This window comes from Protopterus annectens, chromosome 11.part0, assembly GCF_019279795.1.
Source record: "Protopterus annectens isolate FY-2018-M chromosome 11.part0, PAN1.0, whole genome shotgun sequence".
NCBI classification, from domain to species: domain Eukaryota; kingdom Metazoa; phylum Chordata; order Ceratodontiformes; family Protopteridae; genus Protopterus; species Protopterus annectens.
The window spans coordinates 1,160,103,577-1,160,129,687 of NC_056745.1; the positions used below are offsets into that span (position 1 = coordinate 1,160,103,577).

The following is a 26,111-nucleotide window of genomic DNA, read 5'->3' on the forward strand; positions in this document are numbered from 1 at the left end:
CCTCCGGGTGCTCTGGTTTCCTTCCACATTACAAAGGCATGCATCTAGAATGTTTCTCCCCGGGCCTCCGCTGAAAATTGGCTTTGTTCCAAGTCGGACTTTCCCGGTAAACAAATGTTAACTAAATAAATAAATAAATAAGCTGGTTGAATGGAGATGTAATGATAGGTGTCCTTTGGGTCCAGGGTAATCAGGAAGACTTGAAGAAGGATCATTAGCATAAGAGGTTGGGGAGATAACATTTTGTATTTTGGAATTCTTAAAAGGGTATCCAGGATTGATATGTCCAAAATGTGGCTCCATGCGCCCTCTTTTTGTGGAAACAAGAACAGTCTTAAATAAATCTCCTGCTCTTTGGGGGGGGGGGGGGGGTTAGAGACAAATTCTGTAGTTCTCTAACATACCTCTCAACCTCTTAGAGCAAGAAATCTGGACAAAGCCTAAAATAACGGGGACAAGCCACGCTGCTTCGCAAGGGACGGCTTGCACCAAAAATGGAAAAAAAAGGGGTAGGTAACGCTCAATGCCAGAAAGTCTAAAAAAAGATGCCGCCCTCGAAGCCCTCTCAGTATGGAGAACATCGATGTCTGTGCTGTGACTATATCATGCCCCGCCCCGTTCCGATCCAAAATAAAGGAGGGAAGGAGGGGAGTATCCATATTCATAAACACCACCCCCCACTCCAGGTTAGTGGCATCTAAGCATCGGAGACCATCCAGGTGCAATTAATTATAGGTAAAACTGTGCCCTAGTTTGTAACATAAGACCACCCAGACCACCTTTCTCAGGAAACCCAACCCACCTTCCTCACAGAAAGACACTGGAGAGTATGAATGTCTCCCAAACACCATCATATTGGGTGACTTAAACTACCAAAACATACTGGGAACACATTACAACCCCCCACCACAAAAAGCTCTCAAAGTTTGAGTTCATAAAAAAACTCAAATGCTATGGAACAACTCACCACCCACAAAAGAGGAGAAAATATACTAGACCTGATATCAGACCATAATTAATACTAATCTCACTCACTGCCCCCCCCCCCCCCCCCCAAAAAAAAGAACTTCACCAAGAACAAAACTCAAACTTCACACTTACACACTAAAGAAGGTCCAGTATCCCCGAGCCAGTGGAAAACACAAACCACGCTGCTGAAAAAAGACAAATGCCTTCTACGAAAGCACCTCCAGGAATGTATGGATCAAGCAATCCTCCAAAAATCAAGACCCCCTTTTCCACAAAAAGCGCGCCCGGTCTGGGTGACTCCCAGCCATAAACAAACTCTACAACAAGAGAGAAAAAGCTACTACATGACAGAAAAATCCCTAAAAGGGAAGGTATATCTAAGGCCAACTTTGAGAGAAAAATGCTAATGACACAAAGACAATCATAAAGCCTTTTTTTAGCTATTAGTTAGAAACCTGGTGGAAACTCCCAGATGCTTCAGAATTAGTCCAAATGAAAAAAAAAATCACTGAACCCACAGACATTGCCAACATACTGGCAGACAGGTTCAGAAGGAAAATATCTATCCTATCCAGAGTCTAGCCTCCTCAACATCTCAGATGGTGAGTGTGTGAGTGCTGCTCTCAAAAAAAACACAGCATCAATGGGGACCGTGTCGGTGTCCCCGTGCTACACACACACAATGTGGATGTGGAACTAAACCCACACATAAGGCTGCTGTTTAATCTTAGCCTTACTACAGGATACTCCAAAAAATGGCGTGACGGGCAACTGTGGTCCCAAACAGTCACTAAGGCCATTGATGAGGGTAAGGCAGTTCACACAGCCTACCTCATCAGCTCACCAGCTAGCATAGTAAACCCATGTATGTCACAAGAAGATGGGGCAAACTGGGCTCAAGGACACAGAACACAGGGTTAGAGGTGTTGGTGCCATGTCAGACTCTAAAGCGGTCACGACACCATAATTGACACTCCATCAGACACAGACATCCTCCAGAAGGTCTCATAGAATGGATAACTGGTGCCAGAGCCATGGCCCTTAAGCTAAATGCCAAAAATGTATGTACTTCACTTATCAGACCCAATGATTGAGTACACGCCCCATTCGAATGTACCTTACCCGACACCTACTGAAGAAACTCCAGCTATTCAGTCGCATACCGCCTGCTCAGAGAGTCCATGTGAGGCAGAGCCCTCCACTGACTCTGTTCAAGAGAAATCTTGAAGATGTGTTTACCCCCCCGGAATCATCTCTGTATCACTGCTGGAACAAAGGTCCAAAAATAGGGACATATTTTAAATATTGGTCTTATAAACTTAGAAAGTTGTTAGAATAACAGGATTTGTGTTAGCATGCATTTAAAGAAGAATATGAAGATAGAAACTCAAATGTATACCAATATTTAGTGACTTCTTCCTCAGAGATTTGCCATAAAACCAGTTTTTATAAGGAAGAGACAGAAAAAATATGACACAAAAAATTGGACATTTGGCAAAAATCTGGACAGTTCAGAGCAATGCTCCCTAATGGTACAGATATTGTAAGATTGGCAAATCCAGCCATTCTTGGTTTGTGGGAACTTAAGGAATTCCAGAAGGAAGGGGTGGAAGGTGTCTAGATTCTTGTAGCAGTGTTCAACGCTGAAGCTAGTTTGTAGCCCTTTTGAATTATGCATCTGTCTCTTAGTGCCTTAGCAAATCTTCCTCAGAACTGACATATTTACTTTTTTTTTAATAAACATTTCATGAAGACCTCCCCAAAAAAGCAACATACATAAGGCATAGAAAAAACCTGGAAGGGGCACCAGGCCACCAGCTCATTACTATGTCTGCTAATCAGCAAGATTTTGCCAGATAACCAGATATACTATCATACGTTCTTTCATTACATCTATAAAATTTAAACTGTTTTCAATAATTTACTAATGGTTTGCAGTTTAAACGGTTCTGAAAAGTCTCTTGTGTAAATTAATTTAATTTAGGGTAAGCTGTTGCTATTACTTTAAGTGGTGCTGAAATCTCCTGGGTGCTAATTTGCTCCACTATTCCACATTAATGTCTAAATGTTGCACCTGTTCAGTATAGCCTATCGTTTTGTCACTGCTTCTTTATTTCCATCAAGACACGAACTAGCTTTTTACAATATGCCAATGTCAAATTGCATTAACTGATTTGCCAAAATTATTTGCTTGCATTATACTCAAAAATAGTTTACTACAAAATGTTCATGTCATTAAAGTATTTGTCAACAAATCTATAGCTAACTCATAATAATGAAAACGTTATTAATGCCTCCATGCAAATAAATATTACTTATGCCAAAGTCGTATAATTTAGTTCTGTATAAAATAAGTTGTAGTATTTCCTTTTAAAAATGTTTATGCTTCCTAAGATGAATTACTTCTATAAGAACAAATCATCTGTATGCATAAATCATAAAATAGGAATGAGTTACACAAGTAATTAGTACCCTTTCAGAAAAATCACTTGAAGTGGTTGAAAAACAAACTGTAGTTGGATACAATGCATTGCTTAATATTATTGCTGGCTATCCTGTTTATGTGAGAAAGAATATTTTGTTATGCTTTCATTTGGAATGAACATATTATTCACATAATTAACTTCTAGATTGCTGCAACCATGAGGTTCTGGCACAGCATTTCCTTGTTTCTTTTTTTGTTTAACGTTCCTTGGTCTCCTTACACTGATTTTTGCTACTGGTAGCCCTGAAATACTTCTGCATGTATGAGCTGGCCTTATCACTGATTGTTGTACATTTGCCTTTACAGTGCCATACTGAAACCATATTAGGTAACTGGCCAAGCCTAGGTAGAGTGGTTAATGTCACTGCCTAACAGCACTCGATGCTTCAATTCTTGGATGAGGGGTAACTTCCGTGTGAAGGTTGCATATCTTCTCTGTGTCTAAAAGGTTTTTGCAGGGTGCTTCAGTTTCATCCCTCATATTAAAGACGTGTGCTCTTTGAATGCCAAGATGAGATCTGGATCACCCTCCAACCCTGCACTGGATTAAGCAGGTCATTTGAGAATGAATGAATAAATGAATGAATGAATGCAAAGACCTAAAGTAAAAACTGAATCACATATTTGTTAGCTGATCAGAAGCTGTAAAAACAAAGTCAAATTGCTTCATACAGATATACTGGCACATGTGAAACAGTGCTAGATACGCTACAGAGTATGGAAAGCAGTGGTAGATATGCTACAGATTATGGAAAGCAGTGCTAGATATGCTGCAGAGTATGGAAAGCAGTGCTAGATACTTTACAGAGTATGGATAGCAGTGCTAGATAATCTACAGTGTATGGAAAGCAGTGCTAGATACACTACAGAGTATGGAAAGCAGTGATAGATACTCTACAGAGTATGGAAAGCAGTGATAGACATGCTACAGAGTACAGAAAGCAGTGCTAGATACACTACAGAGTATGGAAAGCAGTGCTAGATACGGTATGGAAAGCAGTGATAGACATGCTACAGAGTACAGAAAGCAGTGCTAGATACACTACAGAGTATGGAAAGCAGTGCTAGATACGCTACAGAGTATGGAAAGCAGTGATAGACATACTACAGAGTACAGAAAGCAGTGCTAGATACACTACAGAGTATGGAAAACAGTGCTAGATACTCTACAGAGAATGGAAAGCAGTGATAGACATGCTACAGAGTACAGAAAGCAGTGCTAGATACACTACAGAGTATGGGAAGCAGTGCTAGATACTCTACAGAGAATGGAAAGCAGTGATAGACATGCTACAGAGTACAGAAAGCAGTGCTAGATACACTACAGAGTATGGAAAGCAGTGCTAGATATGCTAGAGTATGGAACAGTCATTCATTCATTCTCCAATTACCTGCATGATACGTTTCAGGGTCGTGAGGGTGTCAAAGCCTATTCCAGCACTCAGTGGATGCATGACAGAGAAAATAATCCAGGGGACACATATGTACATGATCAGGTATACCAACACATACACATACAGACTCACACACACACACACACACACACACACACACACACACACACACACACACACACACACACACACACACACACACACACAAACCCATCCACACCAAAGCTGAGAACCAAACAGGAGGATCAAGCAGTGTGAGGTAGTAACAATAAATGAAGTACTGACTTTGAGGGCTAAATGCTGCATGACATTTTGTATCATGTGTTCTGGAAATCTGCTTCTTCTCCTAATACACAAGACAGTCAAACACACCTACAGACTGCTCTGTGTTAAGATGAGATGGGATTTTATCTCAAACTGCAAAAGATACCCCGTACTGAACTGTAACATCCTTATCAAGTAAAAACAATATTCAGCTATGAATGTTAATAAAACTAAACACTGAGAAATAACCAAATGAAAGCCAACTAATACTTACATGCAACGGTTGGTGTCACAAACTCCATGACCAGAGCACATCCAGGGACATTCTGATGCCAGGACAACATTGTCAATAGCCCAAAAACTGCCATTTGGGGAGTAATCATTCTGAATCCATCTAAAGCGTGTTCGAGATGAACTGTAGTAAAAAGAACAAATATACTGAAAATACTTGTAAAATTCTCCAATCTGTCTTTCACAGCTACAGTAAGCTATACATATAAAATGCATTTATTTGTGCACATCACTCTAATATACATGATTTGCTATTTCAAAGTTCAGTACTTTTAAATGTTCAGAATATTCTGCAATGTTTCTCTTGTCTTTGTTACACAGATTTAAGACTGGTTATGCTAAAACATATAATCTTCTGGTATTTGACAAGCACAACATATAATAAAAGTATTTTAATACTGTAATCAATGAGCAATGTTTGCGCCTACTATAGGACATCACATAAAAAAATCATAAATTATCTTCTAGATTTAACTTTAGTCCCTTTCTTTTCAAACTAAGGCAATTACATCATTAAACAGGAGTTTATTTACTTAAATGAATAAAACTAGTGCTCTGATAAACCCCAGGTCACAACTATTCAAGCAAAGGTGCTGTAAACTACACCAACAGTATGGTAAATAGAGGACACCCAGAAGAATAAAATTAGCAGCACAATAATAAAAAGGTATATTAGCCTGCTATTTATCTAATTCCAGTTTGTATGAAAGACAGTCTGTAGTCCAAGTATTTTATTCCAAAAACATATGGCAATAATCCTACTGTATTAGTCTGCACTGTAGCTTATGGGAAAAAAAAGGTTCAGGAAGTAACTTTTCTTTCTCTAGGATAACATTCTTAAATTCATTTCAGGATATGGTGAGTTATTTTTTTTTAAAGCAACTAAGGATATGATAGTTTGCATTAACCTTTTATTGTTAATAATTATCTCAGCTGGAGAATGCAACAGTCAGAAGCCAATAACAATGACAAGTTAGTAAAAGCATACATACAGGAAAATTATACATTCTAGAACTCTAGTGTTCCAAAACTTCATCTGCAATACAATAGGTTAAAAATAAAAGAAGACTACTGTATTACTTCTTCCTAGCCAGAATTCATAGGAATTTTCTAAATAACTTTCAAAATATCTGCAACACAGTACAACATAAAGTATAAAGACTGTATATGAAGCTTATAAGCTTTTAAAAATATATATGTATCAGTAACAAAGAAATGACTTTGATTTGATTGTAACCATTAACATGGCAAGAGCTGATGTAAGTAATATATTACACCTAGTCTAATAATTGTGTAACTCTCGGTGACCTTCATGGATAAAGAGCAGACCTATGCATGAGGAAAAAAGGAACTCGTACTAACACATACGTGCATATATGTTATTAAAAATACCTAAGCATTCTGTTGTTTTGATTTATGTATATAATACAAACACACACACACACACACACACACACACACACACACGCACACACACACACACACACACACACACACACACACACACACACACACACACACACACAACAGTTATTCAGTGTTGCATTACATGAACACACACCACTAAAATATCTGAAGGAATCATACATTCCTTGAGAACACATACTATTGATTCTCTTATTTAATGCATGGAAAGTGTCATATTCCAGAACAAGTAAACGACAGCCAGTACCTTATCACAAAATGCACTGGCAGTGACTCAACCCCATCCTTACTGATGTACTAGCAATCACCTAACTGAAGCACTCACATACAAATCCTCTTTTCACTGCAGCAATAACAGACAGCCTCAAGCACAGTGAATCATTACTGGTCTGCTAACAAACAATGCACCGGCTATGATCAAAAAGAAACATACACATATGCATAGCCTATTGCAGTGATGGTGAACCTTTTGGGTTTGGAGTGTCAAAAATTTCGGAAATTGGCTAACTTGACTCTACTTGTTTCACCCCACCTAAACAAAAATAAAATAAATAAAATAAATAAATAAAAATAAATAAAATGGCATGGTTGTCAATATATCAGGGATAAGTCTCAAGAGAATCGGGAACAAATCTAGAAATAAGTGACATAGTTTAAAATTACTAGTACTATTAATTTGAGACACTGACAGAAAAAAATGAATGTGAATTAATATACATTTTCTGAAGTAAAATTAGTCTATAAATCTAATTATTGTCATTGTTAAGTTTAAAAAGTTGCCAGTTATGGGAGGGATTAAGAGGGACAGTTGAGAGGAATGTAAAACAAGAAAAAAGCGCAGAGCACCAGCGGTTCATTTGAAGAGCTTTACTTTAACCAATAAAACATCTGGTGCCTCGGCTTTTCGCATTCAAGCATACAAGATTGTACACATGCTCACAGTATATACCAGGTGAATCCCAACACAACTGGAACTCCATTAGGTTTTTAAAATGCACAGTGCGCATTAAAACACATTATTTTAATATAAGACACAAAGCATAAAACACAATTGAATAAATGTACCAATACATTCATAATTACAATATATCTAAGACATAAACTATCCTAAATGTATTTTGATTTAATTGTCACATTTAAGCTAAATTCAAGTTAACTTCCAGATTTTAACCCTTTGGATAAAGTGTGTCAAAATTCAGAATCAATTTGCTTTCTAATTCATTCAATTTTTTGCTTACATCACCATCCGTATACAAATTAGCTTGGGCTAAAATACTAAAAAAAGAATGAACTATCCTTACCACCATGTATGTTAATAAAATGTTCCCCTATAGGACTCTTAAAATTTCTGTTTCGAATGTCACCCAAATGTTCCATAATCCTAACCTTGACCGTCCTCTTTATTTGTCCTATATACCATTTTGTACTACTGCTATACACACTACCTCACAAGATTTAGAAGGAAAGTTTCCCATAGAAATTTCTTGTGGTTGTGAAGTTTTCATATAAGAGATATTTGAATTTGAAAGAGCTGTTAAACATGCCATTGTATAATATGCCCCAGGAGTTTGTAGGGTCATTTGCTTGTGGTTGTTGTAAAAGACAAAATTTGTAAAAAAAAAAAAAAAAAATGACTGACTAATCATGGGAGGAGGATGGGACAGAGATTGAGGAAGAACACATTTCCAAAAAGAATGGAGCCAATGCTTCTTGGAAGGGATGCCATCTTGGAGCCTTAGAAGGGGAGAAGGTCCTAAACAGAAATCCTCTGACTTTGCTTTCCTTTGCTATTTTTCTTCCTCCTTCTCTTTTCATTTTTCTTGCCATCTTTCTTTACAGCTGAATCCGAGGGTAAGCGATCCTTTAATATGAGATTATTATTTCTCTCCCATAAAGAACAAAGCCTGAAAGGCTTGCATATATTGTAAGAGGCTGATAAATGTTGTGACGCTTGGCACGCCATGCAACAATTGTGGGTATCCTGGAGGGAAATTTTGTGGCCACAGCAGGCACATTCATCCTACAGATGAGATGTTAAATTGAGGTTCCATCTGCTTGAGTTGGTGGTAGCTCAGGTGGATGAAAAAGATACAACAGTACCTATTAAAAAGACTAGGGGTTCTTCACTTACATAACCCATAAGTATTTTACATAATCACATAAATTATTTGCATTAGTACTTATTTAGATTCTATACACATATTTCAGTTATTTACAATCTCTCTCTCTCTCTCTCGACACATATATGGGTCTACATTGTTAAATCAAAAGTATGGTTCATCGAACCGTACTTTTTCTAACTCACTTCCGCAAAAGTGCATTCTATCGAAAATGCAATTTCGCGGAATAAAAAAATAAAAATTAAATAAAAAAAAAATATAACACACTATACAGTATTATGTAAGCCCCCTGTGCCCCCACCCCCCCTACTTTACTATTCTCACTCCGAGATCACACTACAGTGGGGAAAAAGGAATACTTTCTTAACCCCACAGTACTAAGATCTCAAAAAGAGTTTCCTTAGTTGTACATCAACAGTAAACATTGATGTACAACAAATGCTACATGCAAATGGCATGTTTTTTTTTGTTTGTTTTCTTTAGTGAAAGCGCATTTTCGACAAAATGCACTTTCGCTAAAGTAATTTTGACAAAGTATGGTTCGATGAACTGTACTGTCGACAAAAACAAATAGGACATATATATATATATATATATATATATATATATATATATATATATATATATATACATACACAAATACTATTTATAAATCACATTTCACACTGAGCTAATCGGAGGAAGGGCTCTGAGCTAACTAATCTGTGATATATAACATTAAGTATCCTGTTTTTTGCTTATTTCTGAGTTATTTATAGCACTTTTATTGTCTGCATATACTTTGCTAGCTAGTTTCACTGTGTGTGAGGTATTAACTAGAATGTTCTACAATTGTTAAGCATCTGGGTGGGTTTGTTCTGATTTCCTGCTTGGAGTGTATCATATAACTTGTTTGCATTTAAAAGTATTTTCTATAGTCTCCTTGAGTCTTTATCTTTTTAAACATTTCTGCAGTTTTTTCCTACCTAAGTAGTATTGGTAGTGTAGCATTTTCCATATTCAGGCTTGTGTTTTGGGCCTAGTTGCTTGTTAGTAGAGGCTGTGTGTCTGAGCACATGTTCCAGGCCATCATAGCTTAGCCAAAGCCAGTATAGCATTTCAGTGAGAGTAAATTGTTTGTGGTCACTGGTTGACTGGGTATGCTTGGACTATGCCTTGGAGTAAGCACCTCATTGGTTCTTTCAAGATTTTTTTAAAGGTGTTTCAGGTTTCAACTGTGTTATTTAAGAAGTTAACTTGTGAGTGTTTCTGTCATTTCACACTGAGCTAATCAGAGGAAGTCGGAGGACGGGCTCTGGGCTAACTAATCTGTGATATATAACATTAAGTATCCTGTTTTTTGCTTATTTCTGAGTTATTTATAGCACTTTTATTGCCTGCATATACTTTGCTAGCTAGTTTCACTGTGTGTGAGGTATTAACTAGAATTTTATACAATTGTTAAGCATCTGGTTGTGTTTGTTTGTTTGTTCTGATTTTTGTTGGCTTTGCAGTTGCCCGCCCCTACTGTAAATTTGATCTGGGACACTCCTCACAGTCTAGTGTCATTACCTCATTCTACCTAATCCAGGGAAAACATTTGAGAAGGCCAACCCAGTTAGCCAACCCAGTTAGCTTCTGCTCCTCCTTTCCCCTTTCCACTTTGCAAAAAAAAAAAATATATTTTTTTCTAAGCTTATTTCCTGCCTTTCCTGTAAGTCGTCTAGTCCAGATACAGATTTGCTGTATCCAGGACTGTTTGTAAGCTTCTGAGCCCCCAAGCCTTTCCATGATGGATGGAAGCCTTCTAGCTTAATTTTGTTTCTTAGAACTAGCCAGTTTTCTAGTTTCAGCACTCAAATCTGTTTCTTTGAGCTCAGCACTTGTTTAAAACTCAATATAAGCACTAAAACTCTACAAATTACTATAGCACTCAACTTTCCTCACTTGTCTAGAGGAAAACAGTTTTTAGTACTTAATAAATAAGCAACTATCTAGGCATGTCTAAGGGTCAGCTCCCGGTGTTTTCTCCTGTCTACCTGATGAATCTGGGCATCTTGGGGCAATGCAGCAATTGCTTCATGTACACAGACAACCTTCTCCTCCTACCACCCAACACTACAACCTGTGAGAGATGGACTTATATAGCCAAACTGGAAGCAAAGCACTCTTCACCCAAGACTGAACTAGACAGTCAAGAGGAGAAGGTAAACACTTGCATCAAACCACACTCATCACATAGTCCCTCAAAACCTACACCACCAAAACACACACCTACATTCATGGAGGCTCTCAAAAAAATCTACCCTGTGCAACAGGGACCTCCAAAGCAGAAATGCAAGCAACCTCCACCCCCAACACAACCAAAATGACATGTAGCCCACAAACTCAGTGTGCCACTCAACCACAGCTCATAAGGCATAACAACGTACCCAACACTCTAGTCATAGATGACTCTATAGTCAGGCACACTGATGTTCCACTCACCAGGCTAAACAAGGAGAAAGTTACTGTCAGGTGCCAGGATCCACCACATAACACATGCACTCAGGTCACTCCACAACAAGTACAAATATGACTCTGTCATTGTCCATGTTGGTGTGAATGATCTGAGACGTACCTTCCTGGACTACATGAAAAGAGACATGGAGGAGCTGTCCGATCTTGTAGCCCAGGCAGGTATGACCCTAGCCCTGAGTAGCATCCTTCCATCATCCAGAATGATACCACAGTACAAGGACAAAATGATTGACTTCAACAATTGGTCAAGCTTCTGGTGTCATTCTAAGGGGATCCAGTATCTGTCTGCCTGGGATGACATGATCGACAAACCATGATGCTTTGCCAGAGATGGCCTGCACCTGTCACCCTTGGGATTCCGGATACTGGCTAAGGCTCTTGCCACCCCTATAGTGCCTTTTTTAGGCAAGATTCAAATGACAAATTCACCACCGTAACAGGTACAAGCAAGCAAAATTGAGGGTAATGCTACTTAATGCTAGAAGTCTAAACCTCAAAATGCACTCACTCGAGGCACTCCTTAAAATAGAGAACATCGACATCTGTGCAGTGACAGAGACCTGGTTCAAGGCTCCAAAGAGCACCCCTGCATTACCAGGATATAATTCATACCACATCTTTTGGCCACCTAACCTGGACCAAAGCACTAAAGGCAGAGGCATATCCATATTCATTACGGATATCCACACCTCCAGGCTAGTTGCTCAGCATAATGCATCCGAGATGATCCAAGTGCAACTAACTCTGGGCAAGACCGCAATCCAAATTGTAGCTTGCTACAGATCCCCCACCTTGCTCCAAGATTCCTACTCCTCATTTCTTGATACACTGGAAAATATTAGGGTACAACCTAACACCCTAATAATGGGTGATTTCAACTACCCCAACATTAACTGGGAAAAATACTCATGTAGCAACTCTTGTACCCAACATTTTCTGGAATTCATAAATTCCAACACCTTGGATCAACTTATCCACACCCCCACCAGGGGCAGCAATATCCTATCCCTGGTCATTATCAACATGGGCAACCGGTGTTCCACACCAGAGGTCAATTCCTTGTTGGTCAGATCTGACCACAAGCAAATCACCTTAGACATCTACATCCCACCCCCCATTAGGGAAACCACAGTAAAAAATTTCATAGAAACTATCAATCAAACTCGAGACTCTGGACTCATTGTATCCACAGTATTGCTAGACCTTTCAAAAGCTTCTGACACCATCTCCCACACACACCTTCTTCATCATCTGGCTAATCTCAAACTCTCCCCAAACACTCTTTCCTGGTTCTCCAGTTACCTATCTGACAGATCTCAAGCAGTCAAATGGAAGAACTCATTCTCTTCCTTTTTGCCTACATCTACTGGCGTTCCACAGGGATCCATCCTTGGATCCATGCTTTTCAACATCTTCATAAACAACCTTCACACCTTCATCCCTGACACCACAGTCATCCAATACGCAGATGACTCTACCTTGGTCTGCTCTGCCCCAAACCTTCCTGAACTCCAGATCAAAACCCAGTTAGCCTTTACCACCACAGAGAACTGGATGCACAAAAACCACCTTTCTCTAAACTCCAATAAATCCAAAATACTAATTTTTCTCCCCTCCAAAGTTTCCTCTGTGGACAAAAACACTTTCAATGTTCTCAGCCAAACTAACACTGCCATTGAAGTGGTCCCCTCTGCAAAACTCCTTGGCATCACCACAGACGAACACCTCAAATTTGATCTTCACATACAACATAACATTAAGAAAACCCACCAAAAGCTAGGTATGCTATATAGGAACAATCACTTCCTTTCAAACTCCACTAGGCATACCCTGGCAACATCCTTCCTCCTACCTTCCCTTCTATATGGAGCCCCTCTCCTAACCAACTTGTCTGCTACCAACACCTCTAAGCTCGAAGCTTGCTATAATAAGATCTCTAAATTTGCCACCAAATCCAAAACATCAAGTCACCACTTCCACAGCCTTCGTTCTCTGAACTGGCTAGAACTCCCTAATCACCTAGACTATCTACAACTAACCACCGCTCACAAACTAATATTCTCCTCTAATAAATGCCCAGCCTTAAAGGACATCCTTCCTCCATACATCCCTAACAGATCACTGAGATCCGAAAACCAAAACCTAATCTCCATTAGTAAACCGAAATGACCAGCTGGCCAGCTTTTACTCTCCTTCTCACTAGGTAAAAAATGGAACTCTCTGCCTACTTCACTTAGGACTATACCCAACACTGAATCCTTCAAAACTCAACATTTTCTTCACCTATCCTCCAAATGGAAATGCTCCTGCTTTCACCCCACTAAAATTCCATAGGGACTCCTAATTAAGCACTCCCACTCCTACTCCACTATACTCTCATACTTATTTTAATTTCTCAAAATAACTATAACTAACAGACTTTAAATGACTGTAAGCATATAAATATTGATTAAAAAAAAAAATCTGCCATCAAGTTCTCTGCAACTCTCAAATGTATTAACCCTACTTGTTTTTACAAACTATATTGTATGTATTTTTACTTTGTAATCTTTATTTGCATTCTGTAACCTATATTGTATTATACTGTTCTTGGAGCTTTTATTCTGTAACCTATATTGTATTATACTGTTCTTGGAGCTTTTCTCCCCGGGTCTCCACTGAAAATGGGCACTTCTTGGCCCAGTGGACTTCCTCAGTAATCAAACTGAAATAAATAAATAAAATAAATAAATATAACTTCACGTTTCTTAAGACAGAAGTGGCAAACTTCACGACACCCATGCTGACGGACAGTAGGGGTACGACTGCTGAATCCTATACAACTGCACTTTATAAGCACTTACACGTGTGCATGGATCATGCAATCCCTAACAGAACCAAGATGCTATCTTCCAAAAAAAGGAAGCCAATCTGGTGGTCCCCTGCCATAAACAAACTCTACAACAGAAGAAAGAAACTGTTGCAAAAAAAGTAAAATCCCATGATTGGAGGAACTCCGTGGTCAGCCTTAGTAAGAAGCTGAGATCCCTCATAAAATCCTCCAAAGCTAGTTACGAAAACAAACTTGCCACTGATTCTAAAGACAACCACAAAGCATTCTATAGCTATGTCACGAGTCTCAATGGCAACACTCAGATCTGCTCTGAGTTACAGCACAATGGCACTAAATATACAAACCCAACTGATATTGCCAACATCCTGGCAGATAGGTTCAGTGCTAACTTTACCCCTCTCTCATCCCCTAAAGGGCCCATCTCTATACCAGAAGAATGCAAAGTTCCTGTAATCATGGCTGCACAGGTAAAAAAACACACTCTCCAAAGCCAAGAACACAGCATCCATGGGACCAGACAACATCCCAGGCTGCGTTCTACATGAACTACAGAACGAACTGGCAACCCACCTCAATACCATGTTCAATCATAGCCTCACCTCAGGCTTTGCACCCACTAAATGGCACAGAGCAATGTTTATCCCACTCCACAAAGGGGAGCCACCATGGACCCTGGGAACTACCACCCCATTAGCCTGATGAGCCTGGTCTGCAAGGCTATGGAACGTATCATCATGGAACTTATAAACAATGGCATTGGTAATCTCCAAACTCTGGACCCTACCCAGTTCGGGTTTGTAAAAGGCAGATCATGTCTCCTAAACCTGACAGACTTCTTTGAAGTGGTCACCAAAGCCGTTGATGAGGGTAAGGTGGTTCACACATCCTATCTAGATCTCGCCAAGGCTTTCGACACCATCCCCCACTCTGGAATTATAGATAAACTCACTAAACTAGGTATAAATCCCTATGTCACAAGATGGGTCATCAACTGGGTCACTGACAGAACCCGCACTGTGAAAGTAGCAGACTCTAAATCCAACTTCAGAACAGTGACAAGTGGAGTACCACAGGGTTCAGTCCTAGGTCCTCTCCTGTTTGGTATCTACTTCTCTGAAGTACAGGCTAACACATAAGGTCTTTGACTAACAAAGTTTGTAGATGACTGCAAATTTGGAGCCATAATTAAAACTTGTAACGATGTGGACATCCTACAAAAGGGCCTCACTGAGACAGATGCCTGGTGTCAAAGCCATGGCCTCAAGCTCAATGCCAAAAAGTGCATTGTCATCCCTTTTGGTAAAAACTCTGTACCCATGAAGTACCACATAGACAGTAGTCTACTTAACACTGAAAGTGTGATAAGAGTCCTTGGGACACAGGTGGACAATAGTCTCTCCTTTGATAATTACATCACCACAGTAGTCAGGAGATCCTTCTAAGTGGCACACCTCATCACAAAAGGTTTCTCATCCAGGAAAAAAGAGGTCATTGTTCCCCCTCTACTCATCACTCATTAGACCCATTATAGAGTACAATGCCCCTTTTGGTATGTACCTCACAAGACATCTACAACAACTGGAAAGGCCACAAAAATACCTCACAGAGTGGATTACCAGCCTCAAACAGAAGCCCTATGCAGACCATCTCAAAAAACATCAGCTTTACTCTGTCACATATCGCCTACTCAGAGGCGATCTCTGCCTAACATACAAAGCTATGTCAAACCCAGAGCTGTTGGATATGCTCCACTTAAAGAAATCCCAATCCCTCTGAGCTACACACTCTAGGGACCTAAACCTTGTCACCACAATAAACAGAACATGCTGGAGGGATAGATTCCTATCCCTGAGACTTCCCATACTCTGGAACAAACTACCTATCTATATCAAACAAAGCTCCTCATTAGCACTCTTCAAGAAAAGTCTTGATGATTGGATGGGAGATAGGAAATTCACCCCGGGGATCACTTCTGTGGCTCTGCTTGACAGGGGCAAGGAAAATAATTTTCTTGGGTGGCAAAAGCCAGGGTACTGTTTGGCTAGGCTTATATAGGCCCAAGGGCCAATAGCATAGTACCTACCTATGAACCTATGAACATCTTCTTTTCTTTTTATTTTTGCTTCATCATATATACTGTAACATATTTAACATATACTTATAACTTTTTTGACTCCACTCTAGTTTCCACAACCAAAACCTTATTCTTCTCAACATCGTTGCTAAGTCCCATTTTTCATTAAACATGATTTCCTTAACCCTCTGATTCTAGATTAGCCATAATATGGCAAACATTTATCAAGATTTTCTACCTCTTTTTTACTTTTATATCTATAGTAGCCAAATTCAGTCGTGTCCATATTTATATTACTTAAGTCTATAAAATCACTCATGTTTTTTCTCTCTATAATCTTTATCGATAACATTTTACCCTTTTACATTGTATAAAAGCAAGTTCATATGTTTCAAATTCACCACAATATAAACAAACTCTGTCTTTTATACCTTTATATGGCATATTCACCTTCACTGGTAGCTTTTGTATAGACAATCTCCATAGAAAATCTTGACCATCTCATCATTCTTGAAAAAATAGCATTCCTTTTCTCATTTTTTAACTCTTTCTACTGATATATCCTGTAATACTTTTCCATAATCTTTTCATATCATTTTCTATTTCTTTCACGTTGTTTTTCCACAATATAATCTTATCTTGATATATTTCCATTTCGTTATTAGAACTCTTCCTTTTTTTAGAACTAAAAAAGGTCAACCATTCCATTTTATACTTCATGCTTAAAATTTTCATTATTAACGTACCTGCATTATCTTTTAAACACTTCATTACTGTGTATAAATTTAAGGATGACATATACACTATAGGGTTTATTAACCTTAAACCTCCTTTTTCATTATGCACATATAACATCCCTCTTTTTATTGGTTTTAACCTTGATCCCCATATAAAGACAAATATTATTTTGTATACATCCTACGCTAAATTTAAGGGAACACTAAAGACACTAGTTAAATAAGTTATCTTTGCTAACAGAACTGGATTTATTAAATATACTTTTGTTTAAAAGGAAAGCCTAAAATACTTCTAAAACATGCACATTTTAAAAAATCCTCTATTTTCTCTTTCCATACAAAATTTATAACTTCTTGCTTCCCAAAGTTTATTCCAAGAATCTTATTTTTTTTCTTTATTAAATTCAACTCCACCAATCTTTCCTTCAAACCCTAAGCCTTGTATTTTATCTTTATTTAATACTAGCCCAAATACCTTAATATTTTCTTGTAAATGTTTTATTACTACAGTCATGCTAACTTCATTTTTAGTTGCAATAATAATGTCATCTGCATAATTCAACTATATTGGCATTTTTATCCCTTCCTTAGAAATATACCTATTAGCATCCATCTCCTTATTCATGTACATCGAAATTACATTCATTACTAATGCAAATAATGTACCACTCAATGGGCATCCTTGTCTGATACCCTTTCTAACGTTAAGATTGTCATACAACTATCCATTTATCATAATCTTTACTATTTTATACTTGTATGCTGACATGCATACATTTTAATCTTCTGACTTATCTTATACATATCAAATATATTCCATAATACTAAATGATGTATTGAATCAAATGCTTTACTTAATTCTCCTACCATCACTTTAGCCTGAACATTTCTAAGAACTATATCATCTACTAATTCCCTAATTAATAATAAGACTTGAAGTATTTTACTTTTTATACCAAACACATAATTATTTACAACCTTACCTACTTTTCCTTCCACCTTTTTGTGTAATATTTTCATAAAAATCTTATAATCCGTATTTAATACAATTGGCCCCCAATTTTTAATTTCTTCCTTCTCTCTTTTTTCCATATAAATCTGATGATACCTCCACCCCACTCTTTATACAAAAAACATTTCTTTAACCATTCATTTAATACTTTTATAAACCATTTTTTTTCTCCAAAATCAAATTTTTATATAGCTTCTATTCTATTCTGTCTGATCCTGCTGCAGAATCTAAATTCATTCATTTTATTATCTGTTCTAATTCTTCTATTTCTATCTCTTTTTCTAATTGAAAAAGTCACAAAGCACAAACTGAAGCAGATTAACACAAAAGCCAGAAGAAGTAGCTGGATTGAACCCACTCAAAGTAATGCAGGCTGCAAATCACCACACAGTTGTAGAATGCAGAATCCACTTTATTAATTTCAGACCAAAAAAATTCAAGGATGAGCGCTTTCATCCAGAAAGATCTAGACTTCATCAGACAATTTACCCCACATAGTTACTTCCTTCTTATACAGTTCAAAAAGGAAGTTCCACACAGTTGTAAACTAATCAATTATGTCATTAAACGCACAATATTTACAGTCACTGAATTTAAAAAGCAGACAAAATATACAAACTGAAAAAGTTCATGGAACACACCACCCTAAAAACACACCATATATAAGCACTGATTCATAAAATGACAATGTACAATAAATATTTAAATAAGTAGAATGTGTTAAAACAATAAATATGTGTAATTAAATACTAAAAACTAGATATAGTAGAAAATGTTAAGAGAAATAAATATACATAATAAATACTGAACATGTGAATTATTTAAAATGTTAAAATGTTAAAATGCATAATGGATATATATATATATATATATATATATATATATATATACATACATATATATATTTATCTTTCCAATGCCTTTAGTTTTAAAATTGGGCTAATGGAAATATGCTCATTCAGGCCTGGCCAATTCCCAGCATTCAAATGTAATTGCCAGTATAATCTCTTTTCCTCAAGTAATAGTGACCATGTATCACCCCTCATGTTGGCACTGATATTGTCTATAATAAAAAAATTGGAACTTATGGTCATTATAGTCCAAAACATGTTTGCTAAGATAATTTGTTTCTTTTTTATTCCTTATGTTATATAGGTGTTCATATATGCAATTTTTTAAACTTTCTATCAGTCTTGCCTATGTAAAAGCAAGAACAGGTGGTACACATGGCACAATAAATCACTTTCTCAGAGTTACAGTTGTATTTCTGATTGATTCTGATTTCAATATTATTGATGTCAAAAATATTGCTTTCTTTAATGTAACTGCAATAGTTACATCTGCCACATTTGTTCATAGAGCCTGACCTGTGGTTTGGGTAAGAGTTACTGCTCTCAAATATGTTTTTCATATTCTTGCCTTTCCTATATACCTAAAAAATTAAAGGCACTGAAAATATAAATATATATATATATATATATATATATATATATATATATATATATATATATATATTTCTCCATTATGCATTTTAACATTTTAACATTTTAAATAATTCACATGTTCAGTATTTATTATAAGTGTATTTATTTATCAACATTTCTACTATATCTAGTTTTTAGTATTTAATTACACATATTTATTGTTTTAACACATTCTACATATTTAAATATTTATTGTACATTGTCATTTTATGAAGCAGTGCTTATATATAGTGTGTTTTTAGGGTGGTGTGTTCCATGAACTTTTTCAGTTTGTGTATTTTGTCTGCTTTTTAAATTCAGTGACTGTAAATATTGTGCTTTTAATGACATAATTGATTAGTTTATCACTGGGTGGAACTTCCTGTTTGAACTGTATAAGAAGGAAGTAACTATGTGGGGTAAACTGCCTGATGAAGTCTAGATCCTTCTGGATGAAAGCACTCATCCTTGGATTTTTTTGGTCTGAAGTTAATAAAGTGGATTCTGAATTCTACAACTGTGTGGTGATTTGCAGCCTGCATTACTTTGAGTGGGTTCAATCCAGCTACTTCTTCTGGCTTTTGTGTTTATCTAAAGTGCATACCTTCCATTTCTTCCATGTTTAACATCTCTGTTCTTTAAATAGTATCCTAATATATTATTTTACTATATTCATAATCTTCTCTTGTGTGCTACATATCTTGGCTGGTGAATCTTTCATTTCCCTCATTACACTACTATTCTCTTTGATTATTTTACTGAAATAAGGTACACTTTTTTCTTTTCTTCTTTTCAAAAATATCTTTGTTTATACAATAAATGCTCTATTTTTTCTTATTCATTTCATATATTTTCTGTTCTTTACTAAAACAATTCTCATAATCCCTCTCTATACACTCAATCGTGTCATTACTTAAATTCTTATAATTCCTCTTTTCCCTATATATTTTCTCCTTTTCCCATGGCATTTTTTATATTTTAGTTTAAAATGTAACCTCCATTCTGACCAATTTTCATTAAATTCTCTCATTTCTACATGATCTTGCTATAATCTCATGGCCTCTTTTTCCCTTTACCATCTCATTCTACTACATTTATTCTTTTTATGCTTTTCCATATTTTTATATAATCATTTCTTTTTACTATAATCATATTGTCCTATGATCTGAAAACCCTGTTAATAATAATCCTTGTGCAACCACTACTAAACTTTCAGATAATAAAAAATAATCTATTTCTTTTCTCCTCTCTTCTACATGTCCATGTCTCTAAATTCCAATTTTTTAACTGCCTGTATTTTATAATGTCTTTTACTGCTACAAAATAACCCAACTAACAAACTAAAACAATGAGTAAGAAGGCAGAAACATGCATTTCAACAGTTAGAGGGGTTTGGCTTTATTGGCCTGAAATTGTCCATAAATAGACTTAAAAGTAAAAGTAAAAGAAAAAGTCATGGACATTCAGAATTGCCATTTAGCTGAAACACCTGATATCTTTAAAGGATAATTTGCATATATCCCATGTTGCCCCTGATATAAGAGGTTTAAGGTATCACACAATGGAAAGTCTAATTTTGCTAGATGTTTCTTTTTGTGTTTTTAACCAACTGATTTTACTGTGTGACCTTTTTAGTCATTATTTTAGTTTGTTAGTTGGTATATTTTGTAGACACCCTTATATTTATGGATATCAGTTGGGTATGACAACCCTGTCTTTCCAGAAGTCAAACATTTCTCTTATGCTGTGCTGATGAGGTCATAAGAAGGGAGAAACATGCATGTCTGCAGCTAGAGGGGTTTGGCTTTATTGGCTTGAAATTGTTCATAAATAGACTTAAAATAAAAAGTCATGGATGTTCAGAACTGCCATTTAGCTGAAACACCCGATCTCCTTAAAGGATAATTTGCATATATCCAATGTTGCCTCTTATACAAGAGGCTTAAGGTATCACACAGTGGAAAGTCTAACTTTGCTAGATTTTTCTTTTTGTGTTTTTAACCAATAGGCTGTCTTAAATTACAATTAAAGTCCCTTTCTAGAATGATCTCCATGTTAACCCTTACATATTGTATTATCTTTATAAACATTTCTTCCCTCTCCTTTGCTATAACATAAGCATATAATGCAATAATTCTTATAAAATATTCTCTTCATCTAACATCAATCACAGTAATTCTACCAGTAATAACAAGTGTAACATTCAACACTTTAATTGTATATTAGGTTCCTGAACAGGTGTCTTTTCCAAAGTTCCATATTGTGTTTTTCTCCACCACACTTCTGTTTGATCATCTATTTTTGACAAAAATCTAATATCTTCCAGTATAATACCATCACTAACTTTTTACACCACTCCAAAATTCCTATTCTTCTTTCTTACTTTTTAAAACTATTCACATTTATTGACAAAACTTTACACCTAACAATTTTAAATAATATTATGTATTCATCCTTTCCTTTCTGTTTTCTTTTTTTAATCTTCTATATTTTTCCTTTCTCTCACTCTTGTTCCAACTGAATTTCTTTTTTGTCTAACTATATTCCATTTAATTTCATCATTTCCACTTAAGCTTGACTCTTCTTCTTCAACACTTAATCATCTTTCACTTTTTTGAGTAACTTGTTCCATATCAGTACTACTACTATCTTTTTTTCCATTTTTTCTCTACTACATACTTTTCCACACTTTTTCCTTATTATCTTTATCTATTACATTCTCTGTTATATCAGATACTACTTCATTTTCTTCACACCCCCCCAAAATGCCCCACTTTTTTACATTTAGAACAAATAGGTTCACAATCGTTTGTATCATGTCCTAAACTCCCACATATAAAACAGTATCTTTTTTCACATTTAATTAAATGATCCATTTTTCCACACAAAATACACATCTTTATCTGACTCCAATATCTCACCAAACCTATATCTCCTTCAACATTAATAACATTTGGAATATGTACAATACAATTATTTTCCAGTTTCAATATCACATTGCAATCCCATGCTCCAGTCCATAAACCTCTGTTATATACTTTTGATAAATTCAACACATTATTACATAGATTCAATAAATGCTTTTTAAGGTCTCTTTTTCAACCTCCATTTGGAATTGAATATTAACTTTTTCTTAGTTTCCCTAAAAGAGGGCTTAATAACATATAAGTTCCTAGGTGAACAGTTTTTCTTTTTTTTATATTCCTCTATAAACTTTTCCATTATCTGCCCAGTCTCGAAAATAATGTCACAGTCTCTCTATTAATATGTATAAATACTCTTACCTCATTTGTTTTACCCTGAGCATCTTAATAACTTCATCCCATACCTTATATCTGTCTATTGGTGCATCTTCATTCTTTTCAACTTAAACCTTAAACAGTCTTTTTCTTCTAATGTTTGTTTTTTCTACTTGCTTATCACTTACTCCTTCTCTCACCATCTCAGCACACAATTTCTTCTCTATCTGCGTCTCCTCACTTGGCTGTCCTTCTTCCTTCTGTACTCTCTTGATCATTTCTCCCCATGATAATTCTTTTCTATCTTCCTGTTCACTTTCCTCCAGCATCTCTAACAGTAATATGATCCTGTACTACTCCAGAATGGAGGGTCATAATTATAACTCCCTGTGATACATCCTCAGATTCAAAAATCTTCTGCTGAAACACGTCTTCCAAATCTACCTCCACTGCATCCTCTACTTTCCTACTGCTTTGAAAATGCTCAACTGCCTTTTCCTCCATCTCTGACACACAATACTCCTCTCTTGTGCTATTCCTGGCTTCCCATTCCTTAGATGAAATAAACATCTCTGCTGTTTGATTAACAGTACCACAATCATTAGTTACTTCACTCTTCTCTGCACTCTCCATTATAGCTATTGGTAGCTTCCTGCTTCTCCAGGCCACTTTCACACCACAGGAAGCACTACAATGAAAATAGTCCCTGCACACGAAATAATAGGGGAAGTTAACCAATGCCCTGGCCAAATTTCCCCTAGTAGTATAAATACCACCTCAGTTCTCCTCTGAAAAGAGGCTGCTAGCCTACTGGGATGAACTTAGTCAACAAAAAATAAATAAATATAAAAGTAATTCAAATTCTGAAACCTTATTCATAGCAAAAGGCTAGCCAAAAGTCAAGCAGTAAACAACATAGATGAAATATCACAAAGACACTACAAATAAGAAAAATAAAAGTCAGGAAGCACTGTAATCACAGCTTGAAGGAAGTGAGTAGGGTATATTAGGCTGCTGCCTAGTTAAGTGAGACAGGGAGGATAGAAAATCATTTTTTATTTATCTAAATACTGAGAAGAGTGGGGAAAGAATGGCAAAGACAAAAATATGATGAAATGCTAACTAAACAACTACATTTATAAGGTAAGTAAGAAACACTTTGCTGAGCTCTGGAGATCAAACCAAAGCTGAAGGTGGGAAAGAGATCTAAGAGCTAAAAGGGGAGACTGGCTTACTGTGAAGGAAGGGGAGAGCTCAAGTTCTGGAACAGCAGTTGTTGTTGAGTCAGATCCACTGCAGGGCAGATATTCCATCAAAGTTGATGGTCAGGATGGTGTAAGATCCAGCCATCCATCTTTATGGGATCTGAAATCCAGTATTACCTCTAAAAAAAATATTCAAACAGAAGGTAATTTGAAGCTTTTTTTATGACATTTGAGTGATATACAGCTGAAACTTGTCTCAAGCTGAGCTGGCCTGGGTTCTCTTTGTACACATGACAAGGGACCCAATAAAAGTGTACAAAGACTCTGAAGATGCTCTTTATGCAACTATCAAAAACTAAAAGAAAACATTTTGACTAGTGGATGGGCTTCACTCCGAGGCTCAGATACTTAAATTTCAGAAATGGACATTCAGTATAGTCATTTGGCTAAGGCCAGAAATGTTTGATGTAATGCATATTTTGAAACTGTGGCTAGAACTTCATGTAACTCATACAAGTAAAAATCTAGATTACCTGTAGATAACCTTTAAAGGCTATTACTTAGGAATTTAAGAAAATGGATATTTTAGAGTTACTTTAAACCTTTTGAACACCAACTTATTTTAGAAAAGCATCTGCTGTTAACCAAATCTGCAAATTGTAAGTCATCCTTGTGAGCACCATGATCTAATATGCCTTCACCTAAACAATGTCTTTGCTTGCATACAAGAAAAATGTAACCATGTAAGTTGTTTTGGTGTTAATTTTCTAGAAAAGGGCACATAGCAGAGTATTGTACCTGTAAAAATGTTTAATATTATCCAACAAGCTGTACCAGAAAGCATACCTATGGAATGTGATAGCACTGAACTTTTAACTATTAGAAATGTGCAGTTTGTTTTTTGCAATTGTGCTTTTATTAAACTTTTTAAATGTACTATTCTGGTAGAAGGAAAAGGTTTATGGGGGGGGCGGTACACTGAGGGAGCATAATTACATTATTTCCATCACAATATGTTTGCAAGCATAAAAGCACTAGTAGAAAGAAAGCAGACAGATGAGAGTACCATATAATACTGATGGAAACGCAATGCTTCTTGGCAAAATGTTTCACCTATTTGTCTGTCATCTAACTTAACACATGATGTGATAACTGGCCAAGACTTTCCTCAGCTCAAAGGCCTGTGGAAGATATTTGGGAAAGATTCAACTTGATAGTTTGCAAGAAATACATAGAACCAGTAGACCAGAATGCAGGAAAGAAGCTATGATTTTGCTCTGGGGAGAAGAATTAGATAAATCTGGCACAGTCTTGCTAAAATGCACCAATTGTTAAAATAATAAAAGAGATCACTGTGGAAGCTTACAGAGAATGAACCATAGTTAAGAACATAAGGAAAGTAGTTCTGGAAACTGGGGAAGAGATGTATGTAACTCGTACTGAAGGAAAAGGGAAAGACATACTTGATATAACAGGCCGTCAGTCAGAAACAGAAGCAGGACTCTAAGGATAAAGAAAGTAAGACAACAACTGGAGAAAAGTAAAGGAAACTACCAGTAACCCTGGTGGAAGAAAAGTATTTTCTTGAGTTACTTTTTTAGAGGATGAACTAGATGAAAGGGGGAACTTGCACCTGCATCAATAAGAGAAGAGCCATTAGCTTCCATTTTTTGTCAGAATACCAATGAAAGTAATACTTACTTGCCCGACCTCCAGATCCATCCATCCATCCATCCATCCATCCACAACTTCTTTTCCTATTTTTTCACTTTGGGTCGGGGTATCATTTCAACAGCAATAATCATCTAGAGCCAAAGTTTACACCGCTAGGTGGGTAGCCCTACCACAGCTGTTCTTCCATACCACACACTCACCTTCAGATAAGCCATGTCAATTTGAAATGATCTAATGAGAAAACAATACACCAAGGAGCAATAGAGAGAAAATACCATAACAGATGGGAGCCAAAGGGAAAGAACATTCTCAATGTATGCACATATTTTAAAATAAAACAACAAAAAAATGACTTGTTCTACAAGTAACTAAAGATAAACAAGATACTGAACCAGTTATTTGTTCCAAAGCCCTTTAGAACACATAT

General features: G+C 36.5%; 1 protein-coding gene across 4 annotated transcripts in view; it reads right to left on the reverse strand.

The window, feature by feature from the left end:
• RELN (reelin) overlaps positions 1 to 26,111 on the reverse strand; it is a 3,085,913-nt gene that overhangs the window by 667,602 nt on the left and 2,392,200 nt on the right. For all 4 annotated transcript variants that reach the window (XM_044088524.1, XM_044088525.1, XM_044088522.1 and 1 more), the window contains exon 35: positions 5,387 to 5,527. In XM_044088524.1, the coding sequence (XP_043944459.1) occupies positions 5,387 to 5,527 (141 nt within the window). The remainder of the gene's footprint in view (positions 1 to 5,386; positions 5,528 to 26,111) is intronic.